This window comes from Amia ocellicauda, chromosome 14 (assembly GCF_036373705.1).
Source record: "Amia ocellicauda isolate fAmiCal2 chromosome 14, fAmiCal2.hap1, whole genome shotgun sequence".
In the NCBI taxonomy this organism is placed as follows: Eukaryota; Metazoa; Chordata; class Actinopteri; order Amiiformes; family Amiidae; genus Amia; species Amia ocellicauda.
The window spans coordinates 18,678,101-18,705,602 of record NC_089863.1 but is presented as its reverse complement, the minus strand read 5'-3'; the positions used below and the strand labels follow the sequence as shown (position 1 = coordinate 18,705,602).

General features: G+C 45.7%; 2 protein-coding genes across 2 annotated transcripts; both read right to left on the bottom strand.

Moving 5' to 3' along the window:
* Positions 1-272: 272 nt before the first annotated feature.
* LOC136767320 (uncharacterized) lies at positions 273-3,300 on the bottom strand. The gene is made up of 4 exons (XM_066721090.1): positions 3,274-3,300; positions 2,961-3,185; positions 1,830-2,075; positions 273-1,499 (listed from the first exon to the last, which is right to left on the bottom strand). The coding sequence occupies exons 1-4, from the start codon at positions 3,298-3,300 to the stop codon at positions 711-713; spliced, it is 1,287 nt and encodes a 428-aa protein (XP_066577187.1). The 3' UTR covers positions 273-710.
* A 15,286-nt stretch (positions 3,301-18,586) lies between these two features.
* LOC136767852 (uncharacterized) lies at positions 18,587-25,295 on the bottom strand. Its single transcript, XM_066721894.1, has 12 exons — positions 24,997-25,295; positions 23,239-23,350; positions 22,910-23,003; positions 22,767-22,821; positions 22,228-22,368; positions 21,955-22,115; positions 21,737-21,835; positions 21,502-21,647; positions 21,224-21,395; positions 19,830-19,942; positions 19,597-19,681; positions 18,587-19,510 (listed from the first exon to the last, which is right to left on the bottom strand). The coding sequence occupies exons 1-12, from the start codon at positions 25,112-25,114 to the stop codon at positions 19,454-19,456; spliced, it is 1,353 nt and encodes a 450-aa protein (XP_066577991.1). The 5' UTR covers positions 25,115-25,295; the 3' UTR covers positions 18,587-19,453.
* Positions 25,296-27,502: the final 2,207 nt, after the last annotated feature.

Genomic DNA, 27,502 nt, shown 5'->3' with positions numbered 1-27,502 from the left:
AGATTTTAAAGTCGTCCTGTCCTCTCTGCGCAGTTCAATTAAAACATTGTTACAGTGGAACCGGCATCGGTGGCGGACACTTACTTTGCTCACTGTCCCTCGGCCCTCTGCCTTTGCTGGGCTGAGCTCTGGATGCCCAGGTTTTGCTTCAGAGCCAGTTCAGACCTGCTTTTTGAGGCAACGTCACCAGTGGGAGTTTCTGGAATGCTTGGGAGGGGCACACAGGGGGTCTCCAGCCTTGACTGGCCCCACCGTCCCACCCTCCGGCTTGTTTCACCTTTGCTGGTGTGCACGTCCCTCTCAGATGCCTCCCAGGTCACACAAGCCTCGTCATGAGGGTCCTTCTCGACTGGGGTCTCCTCTGGCTCATGGCGCTCTACAGGGTGGGCAATCCAGGCCGTCCTCATGTCCGGGGCACAAGCCTGGGGTCACTGATAGCATCCCTCTCAGGCTGCAGGTGGTGCGATCCCTCATTCAGACCTTAAAACTCACCTGGGACACGAGGCAGCCGACGCAGACAGGCCTGACTCCAGGCTTGGGGTATCACGCCCTCGCCCCCCTCACCCAGCGCAGCTGGGAGACGGCGGCCAGGAGTCGAGCGAAGATTATATGGACCCTCTGCCACCTGGAGGGGATTGTGGCCGCGGCAGGCGCCTCCGTGTTGCTCGGCTCCGTGGCCCCGGCAGGCATGAGGGAGGGCAGACTGGCTCTCAGTGGCTCCAGCGCCACAGGCAGATGCGCCCTCCTGTCCCCGACATCACTGGGTGCTGTTTGGGCTCTGGCCTGCCGCTCCCTGGCACCTCTGTGCTCCCGTGGGCCGCCTCTCTCAGGGCTGCGAGTCCGTGGAGCAGCCCGGCATCCAAACCCTCCGGTGGGGTCGGGGTCTGGGCCACACGCGGCACGCTGGAGGAGGCGGAGGGGAGGGCATCCTGGCCGTGACGAAGATGCCGCAGCGCCACAAGGTGACGTACCCGTCTGCCGCCATAGGGGTTGCCGTAGCGCAGCAGGTTCCGCACCACCACGCTGGCCACGCTTAGCTGTAGGTCCTGGCTCTCAGATAGGGCGCCCAGACTGAGGTCCAGGGGCAGAAGCCGCCGCAGTTCCCGCAGAGCAGGAGTGACAACATCATACAAGGGGTTGGTGTGAGAGTGGGGGGTCGGCCCCTCCCTCAGCCTCAGGTAGATGTCGTCGCGGTCCGGCGACCCCTCCACCAGCCGCAGCGCCTGCTCCACCAGCTGGCTCTCCAGCGATACCCACCTGTGGAGCTGCTCCCGGTCTGCATCGCACAGGGGGCACAGCTGCCACAGTACGCAGCTCAGGAGCAGCAGGACCACGTCGCGAGGGTCAGAGCTGCGTCCGTCATCAAGTCCAGAGTGCCGCAGGTAGGAGAGGAACCGCGGCTCCCGGACCACCTGATCATCCGTGCTGGGAGCCGGGAGCTGCTCTGCAGTCTGAGCCCCTCCAAAAGCTGCAATGAAGTCGTCTCCCAGGGCATCAGGCTGGAAAGTCAATAAACACACACAACACATCAGTACACACTCGGAGCACATGAACACAAACACACACTTCACCAGAGCAGCACAGTACCATGAACATCTCACTAGCAGAGGCAGCAACACACTGGCACACCCTCACTACAGCAGCCCAGGATCATTAACACACTGGCTAACGCACTGACACACTCGGTACCGCAACGATCTGGACTGTGCTGTGGAGGGACCGTGGGGTGTTGTGTGTGTCAGTGCTTTGTGATGGGGCGGGGCAGTTAGTTTTGGGGGACTGTTGTGGTTGACCCTCGAGTGGGGCAGCCTGTCACGGGAGGGACTCACCTCGGAGGGGAACGGCACCATGGCGGCCAGCGTCTCCATGGCCACGTTCCTGCACTTCGGCGCCAGCGGCTTGCGGCAGCACGGGCAGCTGCTCACCCTCGGCCGGCACTCATTGCAGAGCAGGTGTCCGGCCCGGCACTGCAGCATGGGCGGCTGCACGTACTCGAAACACACCGGACACACGAACAGGGCCGCCAGCTCCTCCCCGTGGGTGGATATGGCGGTGGTGATGTCAGCACTACAGGACTGATAAGACACAGGAAAAAAACACTTAGAGAAAACATCCAATATCGAACGGAGGAGGAAAAGGGCTCATCAGTTAAGGGAATTGAACACTGCCTCCCCCACCCAAGTGCCCGACAGCACTGCCACCCCACACCGCACCACACCCAGATATTAGTAATCAATAAATAAATACTGATAGTGTCTGCTTGTGTAGGTATATGTGTATGTTATATAAATGTGTATATGCACACACGCACACAAATAGTAAAAATACAAACAAAAAGTATGGCATATGAAAAACTACATTGTACAAGGTATACAGTATGTATAGCATGTATAGGTAACTAGTGTTTCACAGGAGGGGGTTCAAGAGGTAATTGTGGCCCCGAGACATCGAGATTTAGCACAAAAAAGCAACAACAGAAAGACTTGCTGTTTGTCTTGTGAAACATCAGTACTCAATTACCGAGCGCAAACATACAACAATATAGCAGTTCATTTAGCATTAAACAACTCGCCTGCATACACTCAAGTTATCTGAATTGAGCATTAATGTGCCCAGACACCATCTACTGATCATCACACGCAGCTTAACTGCAGCCAGGAAGGTGTGCAACTGACTCTCAGCTCTGTCTCTTTATACGATGCGTCTGCGCGACGTCATACTGTCTTGGTGTTTATTTGAATATATTGATCACATTATAGTATCAAGCGACAGCTTGTTGAACTCTGACCTCGTCTCCGTGTCCGCTGTGAAGCCTTTAACCCTCGCAGGGGCGGCGCACACGAATGACGCTTCAATGGCGCTAATTCCCACAGATCACACGGTCCAGACTGTGTCAATAGAAACTACACACACAGGCCGGGTCTTCACTGCATACAGGACCCGCCAGACCGGGGACTCACCTCGGAGGAAAGGCCGATCGTGGACGCCACCTGCTCCAGGGCCGTGTTGCGCATCGGCGGCTTCAGCAGGCCGCGGCAGGTGGGGCAGCTCCAGCGGCATCTCCAGCTCTTGCGGCAGGGTGCGCACAGGAGATGCCCGGCCCGGCACTGCATCATGGGCGGCGCGACGAAGCCCGAGCACAGCGAGCAGCGGAACAGCTCCGCGGCGGAAGAGGCACCGCGGCTCTGCGGGAAGGAGGACAGACACACGTCACACACCATCACTGGCCTCATGAGGGAGAAAGCGACTCGCCGCCATGGAGGAAAAACTCACCGCAGTCTTTGAGTTGTTGCTGCCCATCTGTACGCGGCTGATAGACGAGCGATGTGAACGTGTCAGATGCTCTAGACAGACTGAGTGTCAGGGTAACCGGCAGCTCATAAGCTAAGCGTATGTTGTGGGCATCGTTGTGACGTCACAGTGCGATATCGCTTATGATAAAGGGGCGTGGTCAACAATACAGTCCTGCGTTATCATATCTATTACAGTTTTTCCCAGTTGTTTACACACTCAAATTGGAACTTTAAGCACAATCACCGAAACCTGAAACTCATGACCCACATCCCTAAACCAATGTCAAGCTCTATACACCAATTGGCAACACCCACTCCTCACAGGTGTGAACACTAGTTGCTGAATTGTTCACTTAGAAATCAGAGCTTCAGCACTAGAAAAGGTCACAGATGAGCTCTCCTGTTTTGGAGGAAAATGGAAGTCAATGGTGAAGCAAGAGCTAGAGGTCAAGGAGTGAGAGGAAGAGGAGGACGAGGACGAGGAAGGACAGTTGTCTCAGATGAGATCAGGGCCACATTGGTTGGCCATGTGCTCCACCATGGATTGAGTATGAGGGAGGCTGGGCAGAGAGTTCAGCCCAACCTGAGCCGCTACACAGTGGCATCTATCATCTGTATATTCAGAAATGAGAACCAGTAAGTTACCTACCATCTACACTAAGCTCTTTATGAATGTATACTGTAGTATACTGCAGTCCGACATATCAGTGGGCCTATGTTACTCGGTGATTGTTGGCCAATGTTACAGTAATGTCATTTCATATTGAAAGAAAATAGATTATTTTAGCTTACTGTAACCCATCATTTCATATTTGTGGATCTTCTGCAGAACTGAGAGACGGCCAGGCCATGGTGGAAGACACCGGCTGTTCACACCAGATCAGGAGACCGCTATTGTGAACATGGTGGTGGCAAACACTACCATTAGACTACAAGAAATCCAGAACCGGATGTAACAGGTCTACAGGGTGCCATTTGAGTGAAACTCAGAGAGGGTTAAAGAACAGCGCTATGAATATCTGCAAGTAAGTACTATACTGTGAATTTACTATCCTATCAGCACTGTATAGACACATTACAGTACTGTAATCCAGTGTACTGTGCCTCACCATATTGACTGCTCTAGGTCTATTTCACATATTGTTTCAGAGAGTCTTGGAGCTGGATGCCGCTGCAACCTCAGGTGTTTGTATTGTTATGTTACAGTTAGCAACTACGATACATGGGCAATATCTGACTTCCAGTACTGAGTTAGAAGCCCAAGTGCACTTAGTGTATTCTGGTGCAGTTGACACAGTTACAGTGTAAGAAAAGCAGTTGAATTGATACGTCTAGCTGCAAAATTACCCAACTCCACTTATTACACACTAGCTACACTATAAATACATTAGTCATCATTCAATACTTAGATATTGTCCTGTTACTATAAAGATTAAAGTGTTAACCTGTTACACAATCAAGGTTATTTTGAGGTGTTGTGTGAAGTGAGTGGAGCTGTGGAATTAGGACCGATTGTGGAGTAATGGTGCCACCTTGCGGTCAATGAAGATACTGATAATCATTCGACTAATTGTTCTGTATTTTTATTTTAGCTATGGTTTGTATTTTTTGTAATGCGTTAACGGCACAGCTGCATTTCAGCGCAATAATTTTTAAGCACGTTATAATAAAAACTAATAATCAACCTTTGTAAGTGTTTGTATTGTAATAGTGTAACAGTTGGCAACTATGATAAATGGGCAATATCTGACTGCCAGTACTGAGTAAAGGCTGATTTATGCTTCTGCATCTGTGTCTCCTTGTATCTGCGCAGGCGTCATTCACAAGAAGTTCGCACAGGTGTCTGCCAACATACTTGCACGTAACGTTGCGGCCTGGATTGTGGGCAGTGTTGCATTAGCACATCACAATGTAAAGAAATCGAAACCTGTTTTCTATGGTGCACCTAGGGTTGTATGGATGTAAGTCAACACATACTGTTAATGACATGTTACAGAAACTACACACGTGCGGGAAGACACAGAACAGATATTTCCAATGACATATGTGCCACTATCGTTGACCATGTGCTAAACCATGGCCTTTCAATGTGAGAGGCTGGGCACAGGGTGCAGCCCAATCTGAGCAGGTCAATTGTGGCATCAATAATTAGAGTAAACAGAAATGAGAATGGGTGAGTCACCATATATTACTTCACTGTATTACAGTACTATACGATACACATATATGGTGTATTGCCATCATCCTTGAGCATACAAAAATGATTTTATCCATTTATAGAACAGAAGGACAACCCAACTGGTGGCTGAGGAAGAGTCTTCAACACTTAACAGGAGGCTGTCATTGTAGATATGGTGGTTGCAAGCAACCCAGTATGTTTGAGGGAGATCCAGACAACAAATATACAAGAACATAAAATATTTCACAATGTACAAAGTGTCAGTCTGGCAGCTACTGACCGGGTCTAGAATCGACATCAACAAAGCATGAAACGGCTGTACAGGAACCTCTGAGAGGAACAGTGACAGAGTGAAGGAGATTGGGTTCCAGTCTGTACAGGTCAGGACTCATCACAGTGATGCATGGCTACCCAAGTTCATTTTCTGTTTCTCATAAGTATTCATAGACGTGGATAAAGCAGGATTCAGTTTGTCCAAAGCGAGCAGACATGGGAGTAGCCTCATCGGTCACAGAGCCCCTGTCAGGGTGCCAGGCCAGAGAGGTGGGGATATTGCCCATCTCAGGGCTGGCCGTCATATCGATGCTTGTAGTTAGTGTATAGTGAACTGGCTTATGGAAATAACTTTTCATTAGATGACAAATGACTGTTCTGATGGACGTATTTGATTTTGTGACATGTATTTCCTGTTTTGGGAGTGGCATAGTGGCTTCTGTAAATGAAATGTGTCATTTTCATAAACATGTTACAGTTTGGAGGGCTAAGTAGATACCCTAACAAACTCCCATAGCAGCCAGTGGACTCCTAGCTCAATTCTCATTTTGGTCATCGTAAGGGGTATGCAGGCTGCAAGGTAATAAAACAGAAATACCTAGACTGAGGAGGATTCACAGACACCATATTCTGATGTTCCTGCCATGACAGCTGATCTGAACCCTTGTCAAGCTCCTCTTCTCTCAGTTACTAGAACATGACAGTGAATTCAAGCATGTTTTCAATATGGCTTTAACCACTGTTACTGTAGTACTACATATGCTATACTTTATGAATTTCACTGTACTGATGTTGTTTGTTATAACTTGAGTACAAATTAATTCAAGCTTAGCAGTGTTTAATAAGAGATTTTCAGTTTGACTTTGTTTTGTTAGCAGGATGAGCCAGATTCCATGAAAGTCTGTATGTTTAAAGATACTGTCATACAGGGCCCACAGACCATTGTCTTGATTTAAATATTACAGTCAAGGTTATCCAAACACTATATTAGACAGCTAATTGTAATAGGTCTGTAATGGGTTTCCCAGCTATGAAATGTGGTGACTTATTGTCATGGTTGGTGTAAAACACTACAGTGAATTACAGTGTACTATAGTGAGAACATCATCAACATCAAGACACTTAATATGGAGAAGTGGAGCCAGTGCAGAAGCCCATAGATCTCAATCCCATGATTGTGACTGGAGGAAATGCAGCAGCTTCCTACTGAACTCTCCACCTAGTTCATGTACGTACAGACTAGTTTATTATAGTAATCACAAAATCAAATGTAAGTCAGACTTCTGTTGATATATATTTTTTTAAGTTTAAAGTTCAAACAAATAGAAATCTTGTGAGGACTGTTGGCCTTCCCTGTTGGAACTGCAAAGGCGTAGACAATTGTCCGTGTTTCCCTAAAGAAAGAGAAAGAGGGGCTTCTAATCCAGCTTCTACTTTTGGTATTGTGTTGGTAATCCCAAAGAACCGGCAGTGTCTATGGTACAGTCCAAGAAAATAAAAGCATAACAATGGCCAAGAGTAATAAATAGAATAAAAAGTGAATAAAAACAAATGCCTTTAGTATAGTAGGAAATAATGGTCCATTTGTAAGTATAATTTCTGATAGGATAATCTTTACTGCATCTGACAGTTCTTAGACCAAAGTCCACATAGCAAAAGTAAGTGGAAAAGATTAAAAAGTCCAAAAAGAGGATTCATAAAATACTTAAAATGCTAAAAAGAAGAGATGCAAGGTGTAGCATCAAAGTATAAAAGCAACAACAATCCGCAGGTTCCAGTTCTTATTTTATAAACTGCGCTGTAAATTCTAGAAATCAGCGTTCTTTCTTTGTCTCTGGCATTGCAGCCATCACCTCTGCTTTCCTCCGGATATCTTGTTGCCCTTTCCTTCCTTTTTCTATACTGCCACAGGAGACACATGTGCACCGATTGTGGTTTGTCATGTGATGACATTTCTCACTTTTTACATTACTCACAATGTTTTTTGTTGGGGGCTGAGATACTGTGCAAAGAGAGATCAGCTTCATGGTCTCACATGCATAGTAGCTTTGGGCCAAATGTGTTCAGAGACGTAATTTTGCTATGTGTGTTAATTGTCACAAAAATAATACTAATTTTATAGAGACTGTGTGTGCAGTGATACATTATAATCATTGGTTCAGCAATTGCACAGTGTCAGTGCCTGGAAACACAGAGCTGAGGTCCCAAAATACTTGTGAAAGAGAAAAAAGCTTTCTATTTTTGCAATATATAGACCAGTTTAAAGTACAAAGATCAAATCAAATATTTGATTGTTTGTTTTAATAATACATGAGATAGAGGGTTTATCGTCAGCTTCTCTGTTTTGAGGGAATAGTGATAGATAGATAGATCATTAGACTCTCAAGTCAGTAGTGTGCCATCAAGTGTCTTTTGATGATTTAACCTCACCAACGTGGCAATAAGCAATGCTGGATTACAACTTCCAATTTGGTCAAAAATTCCAAATCCATGCTTGCCACAATATTTTGCCTGTTCCAGTTTAAGTCTTTGACATGGACACAGATTTGAAGTCTGACATTCTAGTCAGCTTCAAGACAAAAATATATCCTCTGCTATGCTACCTCACTGTAGCCCATGTCTTAAAATAATCTGTACTCACATATATATAAAGGGAGTTTACTTGGTGAACCTAAAGAGCAGATATTGTTTTGTGTTGTGCAGACCAGGCTTTATTCTTTGAGAGGCACTTTATTCCAGTTTAAGTCCAACTAGGTTCAGTCATTGACATGGCGACTGATTTAGACAGACGTATAAAGTGCTTCTAGAATTGAAACGTCTGCTTGTTAGTCCAGTTTGAAGTCAGATTTATAGACCGATTTTATTCTCTCAGAGGGAGTGATAGTATGCATGGACAGAGAACCAACTTCTCCCACCATCAGCCCTCACAGCACTGGTACCCTGACTGCCTGCTGGACAGCCGTCTCCCTCCCAGTGTCTCTGCCTGTCTCTGTGTCTCAATCCACTCTCTCATTGCAATATTGCACTGCTGCAGGGTTTGTCTGTGCTAATCCACCTCTCTCTCTCTCTGTCTCAGTGTGAGTGGGGATGTTGAACGGGGGAAGGAGCAGAGCTGCTTTCTAAGGTGGGGGACTTGACTGGGAATGAAGAAAGTTTTATCAATGTCTAGTTTCCTTTTCCATGAATATTATTATGATTATTATGATATATATTACTTTTATGTATTGAAATGTACTTAATCATACTGTGTTCAATTATTTTATTTTTATTTATTCATTTAATTATTTTAATTATGTTTAATCTATGAATTTATTTTTAATTCTATTTTTTGTTTTTCTTTATTTCGTATACAGTGAGGGAAAAAAGTTTTTGATCCCCTGCTGATTTTGTACGTTTGCCCAGTGACAAAGAAATGATCAGTCTATAATTTTAATGGTAGGTGTATTTTAACAGTGAGAGACAGAATAACAACAAAAAAATCCAGAAAAACGCATTTCAAAAAAGTTATACATTGATTTGCATGTTAATGAGGGAAATTAGTATTTGATCCCCTATCAATCAGTAAGATTTCTGGCTCCCAGGTGTCTTTTATACAGGTAACGAGCTGAGATTAGGAGCACTCTCTTAAAGGAAGTGCTCCTAATCTCAGCTGGTTACCTGTATAAAAGACACCTGTCCACAGAAGCAATCAATCAATCAGATTCCAAAATCTCCACCATGGCCAAGACCAAAGAGCTGCCCAAGGATGTCATGGACAAGATTGTAGACCTACACAAGGCTGGAATGGGCTACAAGACCATCGCCAAGCAGCTTGGTGAGAAGGTGACAGCAGTTGGTGCGATTATTCGCAAATGAAAGAAACACAAAATAACTGTCAGTCTCCCTCGGTCTGGGGCTCCATGCAAGATCTCACCTCGTGGAGTTTCAATGATCATGAGAACGGTGAGGAATCAGCCCAGAACTACACGGGAGGATCTTGTTAATGATCTCAAGGCAGCTGGGACCATAGTCACCAAGAAAACAATTGGTAACACACTACGCCGTGAAGGACTGAAATCCTGCAGCGTCCGCAAGGTCCCCCTGCTCAAGAAAGCACATGTACAGGCCCGTCTGAAGTTTGCCAATGAACATCTGAATGATTCAGAGGAGAACTGGGTGAAAGTTTTGTGGTCAGATGAGACCAAAATCGAGCTCTTTGGCATCGACTCAACTCGTCGTGTTTGGAGGAGGAGGAATGACCCCAAGAACACCATCCCCACCGTCAAACATGGAGGTGGAAACATTATGCTTTGGGGGTGTTTTTCTGGTAAGGGGACAGGACAACTGCACCGCATCAAAGGGACGATGGACGGGGCCATGTACCGTCAAATCTTGGGTGAGTGGGTCGTGGATGGGTATTCCAGCATGACAATGACCCAAAACACACAGCCAAGGCAACAAAGGAGTGGCTCAAGAAGAAGCACATTAAGGTCCTGGAGTGGCCTAGCCAGTCTCCAGACCTTAATCCCATAGAAAATCTGTGGAGGGAGCTGAAGGTTCGAGTTGCCAAACGTCAGCCTCGAAACCTTAATGACTTGGAGAGGATCTGCAAAGAGGAGTGGGACAAAATCCCTCCTGAGATGTGTGCAAACCTGGTGGCCAACTACAAGAAACGTAAGAAACCGGTAAGATCCCACTCAACAGCCCTGAGGAGCCGCTGCGTCAGCACCACTAATGCGCATTTTCTTATCAGGATGATTGTCTGCAGTGTTTTGGTTTAATGCTGTGACTCTTACATTCAGCTGTGACTTGTTATTGGGGGATCAAAGCGTGGAGGACGCTTGTGCATTTCAGTATGTAGTGTATGAGTCTCAGTATATAGTGTGTGTCTCAGTATGTAGTGTGTGTGTCTCAGTATATAGTTTATGCGTCTCAGTATGTAGTGTATGCGTCTCAGTATAGTGTATGCGTCTCAATATGTAGTGTATGAGTCTCAGTATGTAGTGTATGAGTCTCAGTATATAGTTTATGTCTCAGTATGTAGTGTGTGCGTCTCAGTATGTAGTGTATGAATCTCAGTATATAGTGTGTGTCTCAGTATGTAGTGTATGAGTCTCAGTATGTAGTGTGTGAATCTCAGTATGTAGTGTGTGCGTCTCAGTATTTAGTGTATGAGTCTCAGTATGTAGTGTGTGCGTCTCAGTATGTAGTGTGTGCGTCTCAGTATGTAGTGTATGAGTCTCAGTATATAGTGTGTGTCTCAGTATAGTGTATGCGTCTCAGTCTGTAGTGTATGAGTCTCAGTCTGTAGTGTATGTGTCTCAGTATGTAGTGTGTGTGTCTCAGTATGTAGTGTGTGCGTCTCAGTATGTAGTGTATGAGTCTCAGTGTGTAGTGTGTGTCTCAGTATGTAGTGTGTGCGTCTCAGTATGTAGTGTATGAGTCTCAGTATGTAGTGTATGCGTCTCAGTCTGTAGTGTATGAGTCTCAGTCTGTAGTGTATGTGTCTCAGTATGTAGTGTGTGTGTCTCAGTATGTAGTGTGTGCGTCTCAGTATGTAGTGTATGAGTCTCAGTGTGTAGTGTGTGTCTCAGTATGTAGTGTGTGCGTCTCAGTATGTAGTGTATGAGTCTCAGTATGTAGTGTGTGCGTCTCAGTATGTAGTGTATGAGTCTCAGTATATAGTGTGTGTCTCAGTATGTAGTGTATGCGTCTCAGTATGTAGTGTATGCGTCTCAGTATGTAGTGTATGCGTCTCAATATGTAGTGTATGCGTCTCAGTATGTAGTGTATGAGTCTCAGTATGTAGTGTATGCGTCTCAGTATGTAGTGTATGCGTCTCAATATGTAGTGTATGCGTCTCAATATGTAGTGTATGCGTCTCAGTATGTAGTGTATGAGTCTCAGTATGTAGTGTATGCGTCTCAGTATGTAGTGTATGAGTCTCAGTATGTAGTGTATGCGTCTCAGTATGTAGTGTATGCGTCTCAGTATGTAGTGTATGCGTCTCAGTATGTAGTGTATGCGTCTCAATATGTAGTGTGTGCGTCTCAGTATGTAGTGTATGAGTCTCAGTATATAGTGTGTGTCTCAGTATGTAGTGTATGCGTCTCAATATGTAGTGTATGAGTCTCAGTATGTAGTGTGTGAATCTCAGTATGTAGTGTATGCGTCTCAGTATATAGTTTATGTCTCAGTCTGTAGTGTGTGTGTCTCAGTATGAAGTGTATGCGTCTCAATATGTAGTGTGTGCATCTCAGTATGTAGTTTATGTCTCAGTCTGTAGTGTATGTGTCTCAGTATATAGTGTGTGTCTCAGTATGTAGTGTATGAGTCAAGATGTAGTGTATGAGTCTCAGTATGTAGTTTATGTCTCAGTATGTAGTGTATGAGTCTCAGTATGTAGTGTATGAGTCTCAGTATGTAGTGTATGCGTCTCAGTACTTAGTGTGTGCATTTCAGTATGTAGTGTGTGCGCCTCAGTATGTAGTGTATGAGTCTCAGTATGTAGTGTATGTGTCTCAGTATGTAGTGTATGAGTCTCAGTATGTAGTGTATGCGTCTCAGTACTTAGTGTGTGCATTTCAGTATGTAGTGTATGCGTCTCAGTATGTAGTGTATGCGTCTCAGTATAGTGTATGCGTCTCAGTATGTAGTGTATGAGTCTCAGTATGTAGTGTATGCGTCTCAGTACTTAGTGTGTGCATTTCAGTATGTAGTGTATGCGCCTCAGTATGTAGAGTATGTATCTCAGTATGTAGTGTATGTGTCTCAGTATGTAGTGTATGAGTCTCAGTATGTAGTGTATGAGTCTCAGTATATAGTGTATGAGTCTCAGTATGTAGTGTATGCGTCTCAGTATGTAGTGTATGCGTCTCAGTATAGTGTATGCGTCTCAGTATGTAGTGTATGCGTCTCAGTATAGTGTATGCGTCTCAGTATGTAGTGTGTGCGTCTCAGTATGTAGTGTATGAGTCTCAGTATGTAGTGTATGCATCTCAGTATGTAGTGTATGCGTCTCAGTATAGTGTATGCGTCTCAGTATGTAGTGTATGAGTCTCAGTATGTAGTGTATGAGTCTCAGTATGTAGTGTATGCGTCTCAGTATATAGTGTATGAGTCTCAGTATGTAGTGTATGCATCTCAGTATGTAGTGTATGCGTCTCAGTATGTAGTGTATGCGTCTCAGTATAGTGTATGCATCTCAGTATAGTGTATGCGTCTCAGTATGTAGTGTATGCGTCTCAGTATAGTGTATGCGTCTCAGTATGTAGTGTGTGCGTCTCAGTATGTAGTGTATGAGTCTCAGTATGTAGTGTAAGCATCTCAGTATGTAGTGTATGCGTCTCAGTATGTAGTGTGTGCGTCTCAGTATGTAGTGTATGAGTCTCAGTATGTAGTGTGTGCGTCTCAGTATATAGTGTATGCGTCTCAGTATGTAGTGTATGCGTCTCAGTATAGTGTATACGTCTCAGTATGTAGTGTATGCGTCTCAGTATGTAGTGTATGAGTCTCAGTATGTAGTGTGTGCGTCTCAGTATATAGTGTATGCGTCTCAGTATGTAGTGTATGCGTCTCAGTATAGTGTATGCATCTCAGTATAGTGTATGCGTCTCAGTATGTAGTGTATGCGTCTCAGTATAGTGTATGCGTCTCAGTATGTAGTGTGTGCGTCTCAGTATGTAGTGTATGAGTCTCAGTATGTAGTGTAAGCATCTCAGTATGTAGTGTATGCGTCTCAGTATGTAGTGTGTGCGTCTCAGTATGTAGTGTATGAGTCTCAGTATGTAGTGTGTGCGTCTCAGTATATAGTGTATGCGTCTCAGTATGTAGTGTATGCGTCTCAGTATAGTGTATACGTCTCAGTATGTAGTGTATGCGTCTCAGTATGTAGTGTATGAGTCTCAGTATGTAGTGTGTGCGTCTCAGTATGTAGTGTGTGCGTCTCAGTATGTAGTGTGTGCGTCTCAGTATAGTGTATACGTCTCAGTATGTAGTGTATGAGTCTCAGTATGTAGTGTATGCGTCTCAGTATGTAGTGTGTGCGTCTCAGTATGTAGTGTATGAGTCTCAGTATGTAGTGTGTGCGTCTCAGTATATAGTGTATGCGTCTCAGTATGTAGTGTATGCGTCTCAGTATGTAGTGTGTGCGTCTCAGTATGTAGTGTATGAGTCTCAGTATGTAGTGTGTGCGTCTCAGTATATAGTGTATGCGTCTCAGTATGTAGTGTATGCGTCTCAGTATAGTGTATGCGTCTCAGTATAGTGTATGCGTCTCAGTATAGTGTATACGTCTCAGTATGTAGTGTATGCGTCTCAGTATGTAGTGTATGAGTCTCAGTATGTAGTGTATGCGTCTCAGTATGTAGTGTATGCGTCTCAGTACTTAGTGTGTGCATTTCAGTATGTAGTGTATGCGTCTCAGTACTTAGTGTGTGCATTTCAGTATGTAGTGTATGCGCCTCAGTATGTAGAGTATGTATCTCAGTATGTAGTGTATGTGTCTCAGTATGTAGTGTATGAGTCTCAGTATGTAGTGTATGAGTCTCAGTATATAGTGTATGAGTCTCAGTATGTAGTGTATGCGTCTCAGTATAGTGTGTGCGTCTCAGTATGTAGTGTGTGCGTCTCAGTATGTAGTGTATGAGTCTCAGTATGTAGTGTAAGCATCTCAGTATGTAGTGTATGCGTCTCAGTATGTAGTGTGTGCGTCTCAGTATGTAGTGTATGAGTCTCAGTATGTAGTGTGTGCGTCTCAGTATATAGTGTATGCGTCTCAGTATGTAGTGTATGCGTCTCAGTATAGTGTATACGTCTCAGTATGTAGTGTATGCATCTCAGTATGTAGTGTATGCGTCTCATTATGTAGTGTATGCGTCTCAGTATAGTGTATGCGTCTCAGTATGTAGTGTATGCGTCTCAGTATAGTGTATGCGTCTCAGTATGTAGTGTGTGCGTCTCAGTATGTAGTGTATGAGTCTCAGTATGTAGTGTAAGCATCTCAGTATGTAGTGTGTGCGTCTCAGTATATAGTGTATGCGTCTCAGTATGTAGTGTATGCGTCTCAGTATGTAGTGTGTGCGTCTCAGTATGTAGTGTATGAGTCTCAGTGTGTAGTGTGTGTCTCAGTATGTAGTGTGTGCGTCTCAGTATGTAGTGTATGAGTCTTAGTATATAGTGTGTGTGTCTCAGTATGTAGTGTATGAGTCTCAGTATGTAGTGTGTGTGTCTCAGTATGTAGTGTATGCGTCTCAGTATAGTGTATACGTCTCAGTATGTAGTGTATGCGTCTCAGTATGTAGTGTATGCGTCTCAGTATGTAGTGTATGCGTCTCAGTATATAGTGTGTGAGTCTCAGTATATAGTGTGTGTGTCTCAGTATGTAGTGTATGCGTCTCAGTATAGTGTATACGTCTCAGTATGTAGTGTATGAGCCTCAGTATGTAGTGTATGCGTCTCAGTATGTAGTGTATGCGTCTCAGTATGTAGTGTATGCGTCTCAGTATATAGTGTGTGAATCTCAGTATGTAGTGTATGAGTCTCAGTATGTAGTGTGTGCGTCTCAGTATGTAGTGTATGCATCTCAGTATGTAGTGTATGCGTCTCAGTATGTAGTGTATGAGTCTCAGTATGTAGTGTATGCATCTCAGTATGTAGTGTATGCGTCTCAGTATAGTGTATGCGTCTCAGTATGTAGTGTATGCGTCTCAGTATGTAGTGTATGCGTCTCAGTATAGTGTATGCGTCTCAGTATGTAGTGTATGAGTCTCAGTATATAGTGTATGCGTCTCAATATGTAGTGTATGCCTCTCAGTATGTAGTGTATGCGTCTCAGTATAGTGTATGCGTCTCAGTATGTAGTGTATGAGTCTCAGTATATAGTGTATGAGTCTCAGTATGTAGTGTATGCGTCTCAGTATATAGTGTATGAGTCTCAGTATGTAGTGTATGCGTCTCAGTATGTAGTGTATGCGTCTCAGTATATAGTGTATGAGTCTCAGTATGTAGTGTATGCGTCTCAGTATGTAGTGTATGCGTCTCAGTATGTAGTGTATGCGTCTCAGTATAGTGTATGCGTCTCAGTATAGTGTATGCGTCTCAGTATGTAGTGTATGCGTCTCAGTGTGTAGTGTATGAGTCTCAGTATGTAGTGTATGCATCTCAGTATGTAGTGTATGCGTCTCAGTATGTAGTGTATGCGTCTCAGTATATAGTGTATGAGTCTCAGTATGTAGTGTATGCGTCTCAGTATGTAGTGTATGCGTCTCAGTATGTAGTGTATGCGTCTCAGTATAGTGTATGCGTCTCAGTATGTAGTGTATGCGTCTCAGTCTGTAGTGTGTGTGTCTCAGTATGTAGTGTGTGCATCTCAGTATGTAGTGTATGCGTCTCAGTATGTAGTGTATGCGTCTCAGTATATAGTGTATGAGTCTCAGTATGTAGTGTATGCGTCTCAGTATGTAGTGTATGCGTCTCAGTATGTAGTGTATGCGTCTCAGTATAGTGTATGCGTCTCAGTATAGTGTATGCGTCTCAGTATGTAGTGTATGCGTCTCAGTGTGTAGTGTATGAGTCTCAGTATGTAGTGTATGCATCTCAGTATGTAGTGTATGCGTCTCAGTATAGTGTATGTACCACAGGGTGAATTATGTCCCTAACGGCACCTCATACCTCACACCAGCACTCTCATCTAAATGCAAGTAAACAGACACACGAGTAGTTTAAAATAACATTGCAAAGCAGTTTCATTGAATAAGACCGCGCTGTATAAGACACTTAATATTCACAAGGGTCGATGTAGAGGCAAGATAGTCCGGTAATTCAACAAACTAACACTGAGCGACACAAGTTGTAAAAAGTGAACCAACACCAGGAACGAGTCTTAAGTTAGCAGTGTGTCTGGAAGAGCAATGTGCTTCTTCCACAGCCAGCCCCGCTGATCGCTTACAACCCGCACAAGAGCACTCATTAGGCGGGGGCTTTTGGGGTCCCTCAACTTGTGCAGACAATGTTTCAACCAATAAATCTGATATAGTCATCGCATGTGCTTGCTGTGGTACAGTGAAGAGCAGGCATCTAAATAAGGGCTCTAACATTGACATCAATAGCTTTCACGTATTATACTTTTCTGTGTATTCATTATTTTAAGAATTATTAAGTTTCCAGTAATAAGCACTTATATATGATGTACCTCAGTGACAGATTAATGATTGGACACAGTCTTCCATTTCAGATGTATTGCAGGAATATGAAACTCTAGTTTCTAGTATAGCAGGTCATATTATAATACTACATTTCTTAGCAGATGCTGTTATCCTTACAATTGTAACAATATATCACTATATTTTTAAATACAATTACCCATTACAACAGCATCAATGTAGGTACAGTACCTTGTTAAAGGGTATAACAGCAGTGTCCCCCATCTGGGATTGAACCCACACAGTTACTGTGTAATTAAGGTAGTTCATTCCTACTGATTACCTGTGCTAAATGAGTGCAGTGCAGGCAGGGGCTTCTGCAATAGAGGACATAGCAGGGTGCTCCAATTTTGACCTGTTTCCTGATGTTAGCGACTTTGCTTTCCAGATGTCCACGATGGGTGTCGGCTCGCAGGAGTGACCGTATGGAGAGAGATGGGCCCAACTTCTCCCCACAGCCCAGAGAGCACTCGCCATATCAGCCCTCGCAGCACAGGTACCCTGACTGCCCGCTGGACAGCCCGTCTCTCTGCCAGTGTGGGTGATTGTTTATGGGGGATTTTTCCATTTGAATATGGTGAGTGGATTAGTTTTATATAAATACTATAAGTCCCCCATTTACTATCACTCTTTCAGTTGATTTTTTTTAACTGATGGGCACAACTTTTTTTTCCTGTACCATATTCATTGATGGTTTTAATGTCAGTATGGTATTTTTATTTGTGTTGCACAGTGACCATGGTTTATAGTTTTATTGGTAATTACAAGGAGAGAGGGGTGTTTTTAGGCTGTTTTGTTTCAGGGTTTTAGCCGAGTTTTTTCTAAGTCTGAGTTTGTACAAAAAAAGTGTCTTTTAGCAGGATGTAATGATTTGAGGGATGAGGCAGAGTAAATAATGCTAAAAATATGTATTTCTTCTATGTTCAGTAAAGCTGATAATATAATCTGTCTTCATCAGTGTACAAGGGATTGGACAACAGCTGGAGTCCAACTGTGACGGATCCACACACTCTTCCACTCCGATGCCCCCCCCTCCGCAGCCAGACATTTAATATTCATTTTATGAATTTCCACTGATAAATGACAATGTAAACATGTTTTTAAAATACAATATAATACAGTCCAGTACAGCTGGGTCTCCAGCCCTGCAGAGAGACAGTCCAGTACTGAATCCAGTTAGATGGCACTGGGTGAAGTGAACTGGTTCCCAACACAGCACTGACTGTTGCTGCCGCCTGACTTTAAAACTACACTGAAAAGCTCATGTTGCATTAGCTATGGTTTGTATTTTGTGTAATGTGTTAACAGCACAGCTGTGTTTCAGGGCTGTCATTTTGCAGCACTTTATAATAAAAACAAATTGTAATAAAAATCAACCTCAGGTGTTTGTATTGTAATATTGGAACAGTTGTTGGCAACTATGACACACATGGGCAGTATCTGACTGCCAGTACTGAGAAAGAAGCCCAAGTGTATTTTGGTTCACAGTTACAGTGAAAGAAAAGCAGCTGAATTGATACATCTAGTTGCAAAATTCCCCAACTACACTTATTACACACTAGCTACACTGTAAATACACGTAAAGTGAGTGGAGCTGTGGAATCAGGAGCGATTGTGGAGTAATGGTGCCACCTTGCGGTAAATGAAGATACTACAAATCATTCAACTGTTCTGTATTTTTATGCATTTATTCCCAGTATAAAGACGACAATCTTTCCACAGTGTTAGTTAAATCCTACAGTCAACACCTCCCCCCCCACTGACACATGGACTACAGGCTCCCATGATGCTCAAGTAAACACTCAGACTGGCAAACCAGTGAGAAAAGCATTATGGTAGTAGTGTAGTCTTGACTTCACTTATAAAATCTTATTACAAAAGATATAAAATAGACTTACAGTGTAACAGTACAGAGGGATCGCATTGAAGACATCATTAGGGTGCGGACAACTACAAAGACCATGATGCTTTGCTAGCATCAGCCAGAAGCCATGATCGGACACTGAAGACTAAGGCATTGTGGGAGAGAGTGACTAATGAAATGCATAATAAAAATGTAATACAATGACAAGGACTACAACCCCATAGTGTTCTAGTGTGAATAGTGAGAAAGTGGGCTTGCTATGGTGGACACTATAGTCTTTTAGTTCATTCCCAGAGCTCAAGTAACATTCACAGGCAGGACTGGGAGCTAAACTACATTTCCCCGGGGTCCCTGCTACCATAGCTGGGGCAAAAAGCAAGGCCTCGTGGGGGATATAGTGCAGTGACTCGACTCCCATTTAGAATCTTGGAATTTGGCGGTGACCTCGTCGTTGTGAGCTGGGAATCATGGGAAATGTTTGTAGAGCAATAGACATCTGAGAGTAGAGCATTGTCACCTGTCAGCACGGGACTACACCCACCCCCCAGAATCAATCTTATTGTGTCACAGGCTGTAGTGGCGGCAGTGTTCAGCTGTGGCTGTAGGGGGGTGGGCAGTGATGGGGAGTCATGTTAGTGCTGTTTTTCGGGGTCCCCCCCACACTTCAGTCCATGTCGTGATCTCCCACGCTCTGCCGGAGGTATTCTGCATACAACTTCTTCTGCAGAGAGACAGAGGGAGAGACGGGTTAATATGGAATCAAGTCCCTGTGTCAGTCAGTATATCACTCACTCACAGTCTCAGTACCTTCTTCTCCTTGACCACCTCCTGCACGTACTCCAGCCTGTCCTGCAGCTGCCTCTTCTGCTTCCCCGAGAGCGTGGGGCGAGTGCTGGAGAGAGCAAGAGCAGATGGTATTAGAGAGACAGTGAGGGGTGCGAGAGGCTGTTAATACAGTGTGACTATAGGACTACAGGTCCCAGCATTCCCCTCGCCAGGCACAGGAAGTGAGCAGCAGAGCAGGGGGGTTCATTTCTCACCGGAAGGACAGTCTGGCCAGGAGCAGCAGCAGGAAGGACAGCAGCACCAGCCCCCCGCAGCAGTACAGCTGGGACTGCACGGACAGGGAGTTCACCACCTTGTCCACTGGGCCCTGGACACAAGGGAGAGAGACACGACGTCAATGTCCACAAAATGGTCCGTTCATTTTCATTGTTGTTGTTATTGTTGATGTATTCTCCTTGTACACCTCACCTCTTGCTTTAATTTCCTCATTTAACTTCCCTCACCATTCTTTTGCTGATGACATTCAAAAATATTTTCCCCTTCCCTTCCTTCACCCCTGACCTTTCCGTCCATAGAACTGCTTGCCTGACTGCTAATCCAAAGGCATGCCAATACCTCCCCATCAACCCACCAAAAACTTAAATCCTTTTCTTTCCCTCCCCTTCTTTTCCCTCTCCCACCATTTTATTTCCTCCCCTGTCCCTCATTCCGACTAATTCTGCCTACAACCTTGGCATCATCTTCGATGCGACCCTTTCCCTTGCTGATCGTATCTCGGCCATCACACATACCTGTCGATTTCACCTATTTAACATCTGCAAAATACGTCCCTCCATCTCTGCCACCAAACTCCTGGTTCATCCTCTCATCTTCACCCACCTCGACTACTGCAACTCCCTCCTCCTTGTCCTCCCCTAATATGCCTTCATACCATTACAGCAATTTCAAAATGCCGCTGTCAGTGTCATATTTAACCTCCCCCGCTCCCCTCATACCTCCCCTCTTCTCCTCCAGCTACACTGGCTCCCCGTTTATTATCGCTGCTTATTTAAATTCCTTAGTCTAGTTTATAAATCCCTCCATGGTCTTCACCCCACCCTACCTGGCTGCTCTTATCATTTGCTCTGTTCCCTCCCGTCCCTTAAGTTCAATATAATGCAGCCCCCTTCACTATGCAGTTTTCACTCCTCCCTAAAAACACATCTTTTCACCCTAGCCTATCCCACTGCTTGCTCTAGCCCCTAACCCCCGGTCAGGAACCTGTTTGCCAATCCCTGCCCTAGCCTCTGTTCTCACTGTAGCACCACTCTCTACTTTCTCATCCTTGCCCCAAAATTGTACCTTCTTCCTTCAGCCAATTCTCTTCATTGTACCGTTTTGTTAAAAAATATTGTTAAGCGCCTTGGTCAAAGGCGCTATAAAAATATAGATAAATAAATAAATTGTTCAGCAGACGCTCTTACACAGAGACTTACAGCACAAAAACACTGGACACAGACAGCTCACAGTGCAGAAGTTGCTGCTACAACTGACACACGGACATACGGACATAGGACAGTCCAGAACACAGAGACAGAGACTCGCATTCCAAGCAGAGAGAGAGAGACACAGTCCAGTCTAGGGGAGAGACACACGCATGGAGACTCACCATGTACAGGGCCAGGGTGTCGGTGTTGTTCTCGCCCAGCGTGAGCTCCAGCAGCTCTCGAGACAGGCTGCCCAGTGCCAGCACACTCAGCAGCAGCAGCGGCAGCACGGCACCCAGCAGCCCCAGCACACAGCCCTTACAGCGGGCGGAGCGGTTACTCACTGCGGCCTGCCTGGGGGGGGTAGAGAGAGAGAGAGAGAGAGAGAGAGAGAGAGTCAGTGTCACTGTGTCAGTCCCACTCAATGTGTCAGTGCTCAGAGACGGCAGTGCGTCAGTACCGGTCAGCGCTCAGTGTGTCGGTGATGGCCGTGCCGATGAGCTCGCAGTCCTTCTCCAGCGAGTTCAGGGTGTTCTGCACTGTCTGGTTGATGGTCTTCTCGATGGTCTTGCACACCTCCTCCACCTGGTTCACACAGCGGCTCGGCTGGAGGGGTGGAGAGAGGGCGAGTGTTCAGTGCCTTGTCGGGGTTGGGGATGGAGATGGAGATGGTGTGCAGTGGGCGGCGGCGGTACCTTGTTGGGGTTGGGGATGTAGATGGTGGGCATGTCGAAGCCGCACTTGTTCAATCCGGGTCTCTTGCACAGCTCCTGTACGATCTGCATCATCACCCTCTGACACAGAGACACACGGAGATAGTTAGTACAGCCCGTCTCTCTCTCTCAGTGTGTAAGTACCCGTCTCTCTCTCTCAGTGTGTAAGTACCCGTCTCTCTCTCAGAGTGTCTCAGTACCTGTCTGTCGCTCTCGGTGCCGGCCTCGTCAGCCTTACTCAGGTAGAAGCGGAGCTTGTCTCCCTGCGCCTCGTTGAGCCGCTCCACGATGTTTAGGGTGCGCTTGCACAGCGCCTGGCCCATCGGGTCGAAGAACACCAGCACCAGGTCACACAGCTCGCCTGAACACAGGAGCACCGTCAAAACACTGCACTACACACTGCACAGCAGGGGAGCGAGAGAGAGAGAGAGAGATAGAACAGTACAGTAGAGGACACACAAAGACTGACGCACCGAGCCACAACAGCGCCTGGTCCACGTCGAAGGGGTACTTCATGTCCCCGTCCACCAGGCCGGGCGTGTCCACAAACGTCACCAAACTGAAACGCTTCTGGCGGGACGTGGAGATCTCTGTGCCCATGTACTCCGACACCCCTGCAGGGACAGACAGACAGAGTCATAATCACGTCTCTATGTGCCTCTAAAACAGTAAATCTCACATGAAACGCCGACACTGACTGACACACATTTTGTCTAGTCTGTGCTTCTCTCTCTCTCTCTCTCTCTCTCTCTCCTGACTGCAGTGTACAGAGCCCCCCCCCCCCCCCAACACAGAGAGGGGTTGTTTGGGACTGTGTGACTGGTCCCCAGAGCTCTGGGACTCCGCGGACAAACGGACAGGGGAGACCAACGGCAGGCAGAGCTGTACAGGCAGGGAGAGCAGGAGCAGACCGAGAGAGTGAGGAAGACCAAGTGTAATTAACGCCCTGTTGGAATGACAGCCGTGTAACAAAACGCCATTGACAGCGCTCTGCTGGGGGCGTCGGACTGACCTTTGAACTGCTGCAGGGACTTGAAGTGGGGGTAAAGGTGAAGGGTCGCGTTGCCCTGGGGGATGAGAAAGAAGAATATGAATGTTAACGGAGGGAGAGGCAGAACGAGAGAGAGAGAGAGAGAGAGAGAGAGACTGACTCACAGTGAGGGACTCCCTCTTGCGGCCACTGGTGACGATGCTGAAACCCTGAGTCTCGATGGCCACACCAGTGCGCTGGATGTGCTCCTCTATGTACCTGTGAGGGAAGGGTGGGGGGTGAATACAGTAGAGAGAGAGAGAGAGAGAGGTTCATAGATCTGTTCAAGTCTAAAATGTATAATTGCCATATCTATTGCCCTGTTCCTGCACACTGGTCCTGTCTGTCAATGCTCTGGCAACACTGACGTCTCCTAGTCATGCCAATAAAGCTTTTTTAAATTGAACTGTTAAGTTGAACTGAGAGTGAGAGGAAGAGGAGGGATCAGCATTACCAGTTGATGAAGGAGCTCTTGCCAGCGGAGTGATTCCCCATCAGCATCACTGTGATCTTCTTCCTGGGGGCCAGGAGTGACACCCCCACTGACTGAGCGATTGAGATCAGACCTGAGGGGAGAGAGGGAGTGGGTTAATACAGTAAACACACTGCAGTTCAGGGACACTGCACTGAGAGAGATAAGAGAGAAAGAGGAACCAGAAGAAGACGGGCCTCACTGATGCCACACACTACGCCATCTCTGGCTTCCAGCCCGTGGCATGTAAAGCGATAAGTTGCACATTTGCATTCAGTTTCGATGTCGTTTTGCATGTGAAGTGAGCAATTCAGCATCAAGACAGAAACAGAATCATTTGCATGTGCATTTCAAACCATGGCTGCATACGGTGTATAGGCCAGAGAGGGAGGTCAATACAGACACACCCAGTGACTGAAAGCTGCATTGAGAGAGTGAGACACACAGAGAGACCTTTCCCCATGAGTTAAAGTCTTCAAAATGTCTAATTACTGTATACAATTGTTCCTCCATTGCCCTGGTCCAGAGAACGGGGCCCATCTGAATACTTTGGCCACACTGATGTCACTTAGTTATGTCAATAAAGCTTTTTTTTTTGTATTTGAATTAGAATTGAGAGAGAGAGGGAGAGGGAGCAGTTATAGATAAAAATAATTAAGAGGGGCAACTCCCTGGTGTGCCAGACTAACAATTCAATGCCAGCTGACCTAGTGTATATTGTCAAAAGTGTAGAATTGAGAACAAGGGCAGTGATGTTCAGACTGTACAATGCACTAGTTAGAGCTCATCTGGATACTGTGGACAGTTCTGGGCTCCACACTTCAAGAAAGATATCGCTGCTCTAGAGGCAGTTCACAGGAGAGCAACCAGACTTATTCCAGGTCTGAAGGGAATGTCCTACTGAGAGACTGAGGAACTGAACCTTTTCACCCTGGAACAGAGGAGACTACGTGGGGACTTGATCCAAGTCTTCAAAATCAACGAAGGCATCGACCACATCAAACCAGAGGAGCTTTTCCAGATCAGCATGCAAATGCAAATTGGGCTTCAAGGCATTCAATGGAAAACAGGAGACACTTCTTCACACAGAGAGGCGTCACAATCTACAAACTCCCCAGCGATGTGGTAGAAGCAGAAAGTTTGGGAACATTTCAAAATAGACTGGATAGGATCCTTGCATCACTCAGATATTAATGGACACCAAACGAGCACGATGGGTCGAATGGCCTCCTCTCGTTTGTAAACTTTATGATCTAGTCGGCCCACACTTAAATAGCAAATCAGAATCAGAGAGAGCCTGCAAAAGATCATTTCCAACACTTCAGTCTCCAACATTTTTCAATCCCACTCAGAATTGACCCCCACTTAACAATGAGATAATCATCAGACTGACACTGACAGGGCAGCCAGAGACCCGGTACTGATCCTACAGTCAGCTCTATATTGAGACACGTCTACACTGCACTGTATGTATAACAGGGAGTGGTGCACACTGTACTGTATCTACTCTATTGTCAATCTAGACCCTGTTGTTCTGCACCCATGAAGACAGGTCTACATTATATCCATCTCCAGGTCTGTACTGCACCACTATTATAAACCTGACATAAACTAGACCCCCATGTATGAAGCCGGGTCCGCACTGCTTCCTGTCCTGCATTAAACATGCCTCCCACACCGACGCCTTTCAGTCCCAACCCACAGCTGCCAGGACGCGGCCTGCTTTCTGCCGGGACTCACCGCTGTCGCAGTCGGTGTAGAGTTGGTGGCAGTCCCGCAGGATGCGCTCGTTGCAGGACACACTGCCGCTCATGGAGTCGGCGTTGGCGGCACTTCGAGACTTAATCTTCCCCGACATATTGGTTTCAAAAAGGCAGCAGCGTGAGCGAAAACTAATAAAGGACCGAAAAGCTGTTGGAGAAAAATTGCAGTGGAAGAGCAGCCCCCCGTCTCTGCTGCCGGCTCCTGCGTGTGAGTTTAAATCACCCCGGTCGAGTCCACCACACCGGCCACGTCAACCCACCACCCCGCCGGCGCCTCAAGTGCTGGTGCCGCGGAGGCTTTCGGGAAATGTAGTCTCTGGCTGCGCGACGGCTACGTGTTGCTCGGGGCTGAAATGTTGAAAGAACTTCAACTCCCAAGCGCACACCGCACTCCCCAGGTATTTCATTCATTAGTATGTAGTTACGTTTTTCGGATCCGACACCAGAGGCTATCCCATACTAGTAACGGTGCTATTGGGAAATGTAGTTAAATATAATATTTATGTTTTCATTATGTTTTGTGCACTGTGTTGTGCAAACTGGCCTTTTGTTTGTTGTGTGTGTGTAGTGTGTACGAGTGTCTGAGTGACTGTGTGTGTGTGTGTGTGTGTCCATTGTGTCTGATTTACTGTGTGTGTGTGTGTGTGCATTGTGTCTGATTTACTGTGTGTGTGTGTGTGTGTGTCCATTGTGTCTGATTTACTGTGTGTGTGTGTGTGTGTGCATTGTGTCTGATTTACTGTGTGTGTGTGTGTGTGTGTGTGTGTGTCCATTGTGCCTGATTTACTGTGTGTGTGTGTGTGTGTGTGTGTGCATTGTGTCTGATTTACTGTGTGTGTGTGTGTGTGCATTGTGTCTGATTTACTGTGTGTGTGTGTGTGTGCGCATTTTGTCTGATTTACTGTGTGTGTGTGTGCATTGTGTCTGATTTACTGTGTGTGTGTGTGTGTGTGCATTGTGTCTGATCTACTGTGTGTGTGTGTGTGCATTGTGTCTGATTTACTGTGTGTGTGTGTGTGTGTGTGTGTGCATTGTGTCTGATTTACTGTGTGTGTGTGTGTGTGTGTGTGCATTGTGTCTGATTTACTGTGTGTGTGTGTGTGTGTGTGCATTGTGTCTGATTTACTGTGTGTGTGTGTGTGTGTGTGTGTGTGTGTGAATTGTGTCTGATTTACTGTGTGTGTGTGTGTGTGTGTGTGCATTGTGTCTGATTTACTGTGTGTGTGTGTGTGTGTGTGCATTGTGTCTGATTTACTGTGTGTGTGTGTGTGTGTGTGTGTGTGTCCATTGTGTCTGATTTACTGTGTGTGTGTGTGTGTGCATTGTGTCTGATTTACTGTGTGTGTGTGTGTGTGTGTGTGTATTGTGTCTGATTTACTGTGTGTGTGTGTGTGTGTGTGTGTGTGCATTGTGTCTGATTTACTGTGTGTGTGTGTGTGTGTAGTGTGTACGAGTGTCTGAGTGACTGTGTGTGTGTGTGTCCATTGTGTCTGATTTACTGTGTGTGTGTGTGTGTGCATTGTGTCTGATTTACTGTGTGTGTGTGTGTGTGTAGTGTGTACGAGTGTCTGAGTGACTGTGTGTGTGTGTGTCCATTGTGTCTGATTTACTGTGTGTGTGTGTGTGTGTGTGTGTGTGCATTGTGTCTGATTTACTGTGTGTGTGTGTGTGTGTAGTGTGTACGAGTGTCTGAGTGACTGTGTGTGTGTGTGTCCATTGTGTCTGATTTACTGTGTGTGTGTGTGTGTGCATTGTGTCTGATTTACTGTGTGTGTGTGTGTGTGTGCATTGTGTCTGATTTACTGTGTGTGTGTGTGTGTGCATTGTGTCTGATTTACTGTGTGTGTGTGTGTGTGCATTGTGTCTGATTTACTGTGTGTGTGTGTGTGTGTCCATTGTGTCTGATTTACTGTGTGTGTGTGTGTGTGTGTGTGTGTGCATTGTGTCTGATTTACTGTGTGTGTGTGTGTGTGTAGTGTGTACGAGTGTCTGAGTGACTGTGTGTGTGTGTGTCCATTGTGTCTGGTTTACTGTGTGTGTGTGTGTGTGTGTGTGTGCATTGTGTCTGATTTACTGTGTGTGTGTGTGTGTGTAGTGTGTACGAGTGTCTGAGTGACTGTGTGTGTGTGTGTCCATTGTGTCTGATTTACTGTGTGTGTGTGTGTGTGCATTGTGTCTGATTTACTGTGTGTGTGTGTGTGTGTGCATTGTGTCTGATTTACTGTGTGTGTGTGTGTGTGTGTGTGTCCATTGTGTCTGATTTACTGTGTGTGTGTGTGTGTGCATTGTGTCTGATTTACTGTGTGTGTGTGTGTGTGTATTGTGTCTGATTTACTGTGTGTGTGTGTGTGTGTGCATTGTGTCTGATCTACTGTGTGTGTGTGTGTGTGTGTGTGTGTGTAGTGTGTACGAGTGTCTGAGTGACTGTGTGTGTGTGTGTCCATTGTGTCTGATTTACTGTGTGTGTGTGTGTGTGTGTGTGC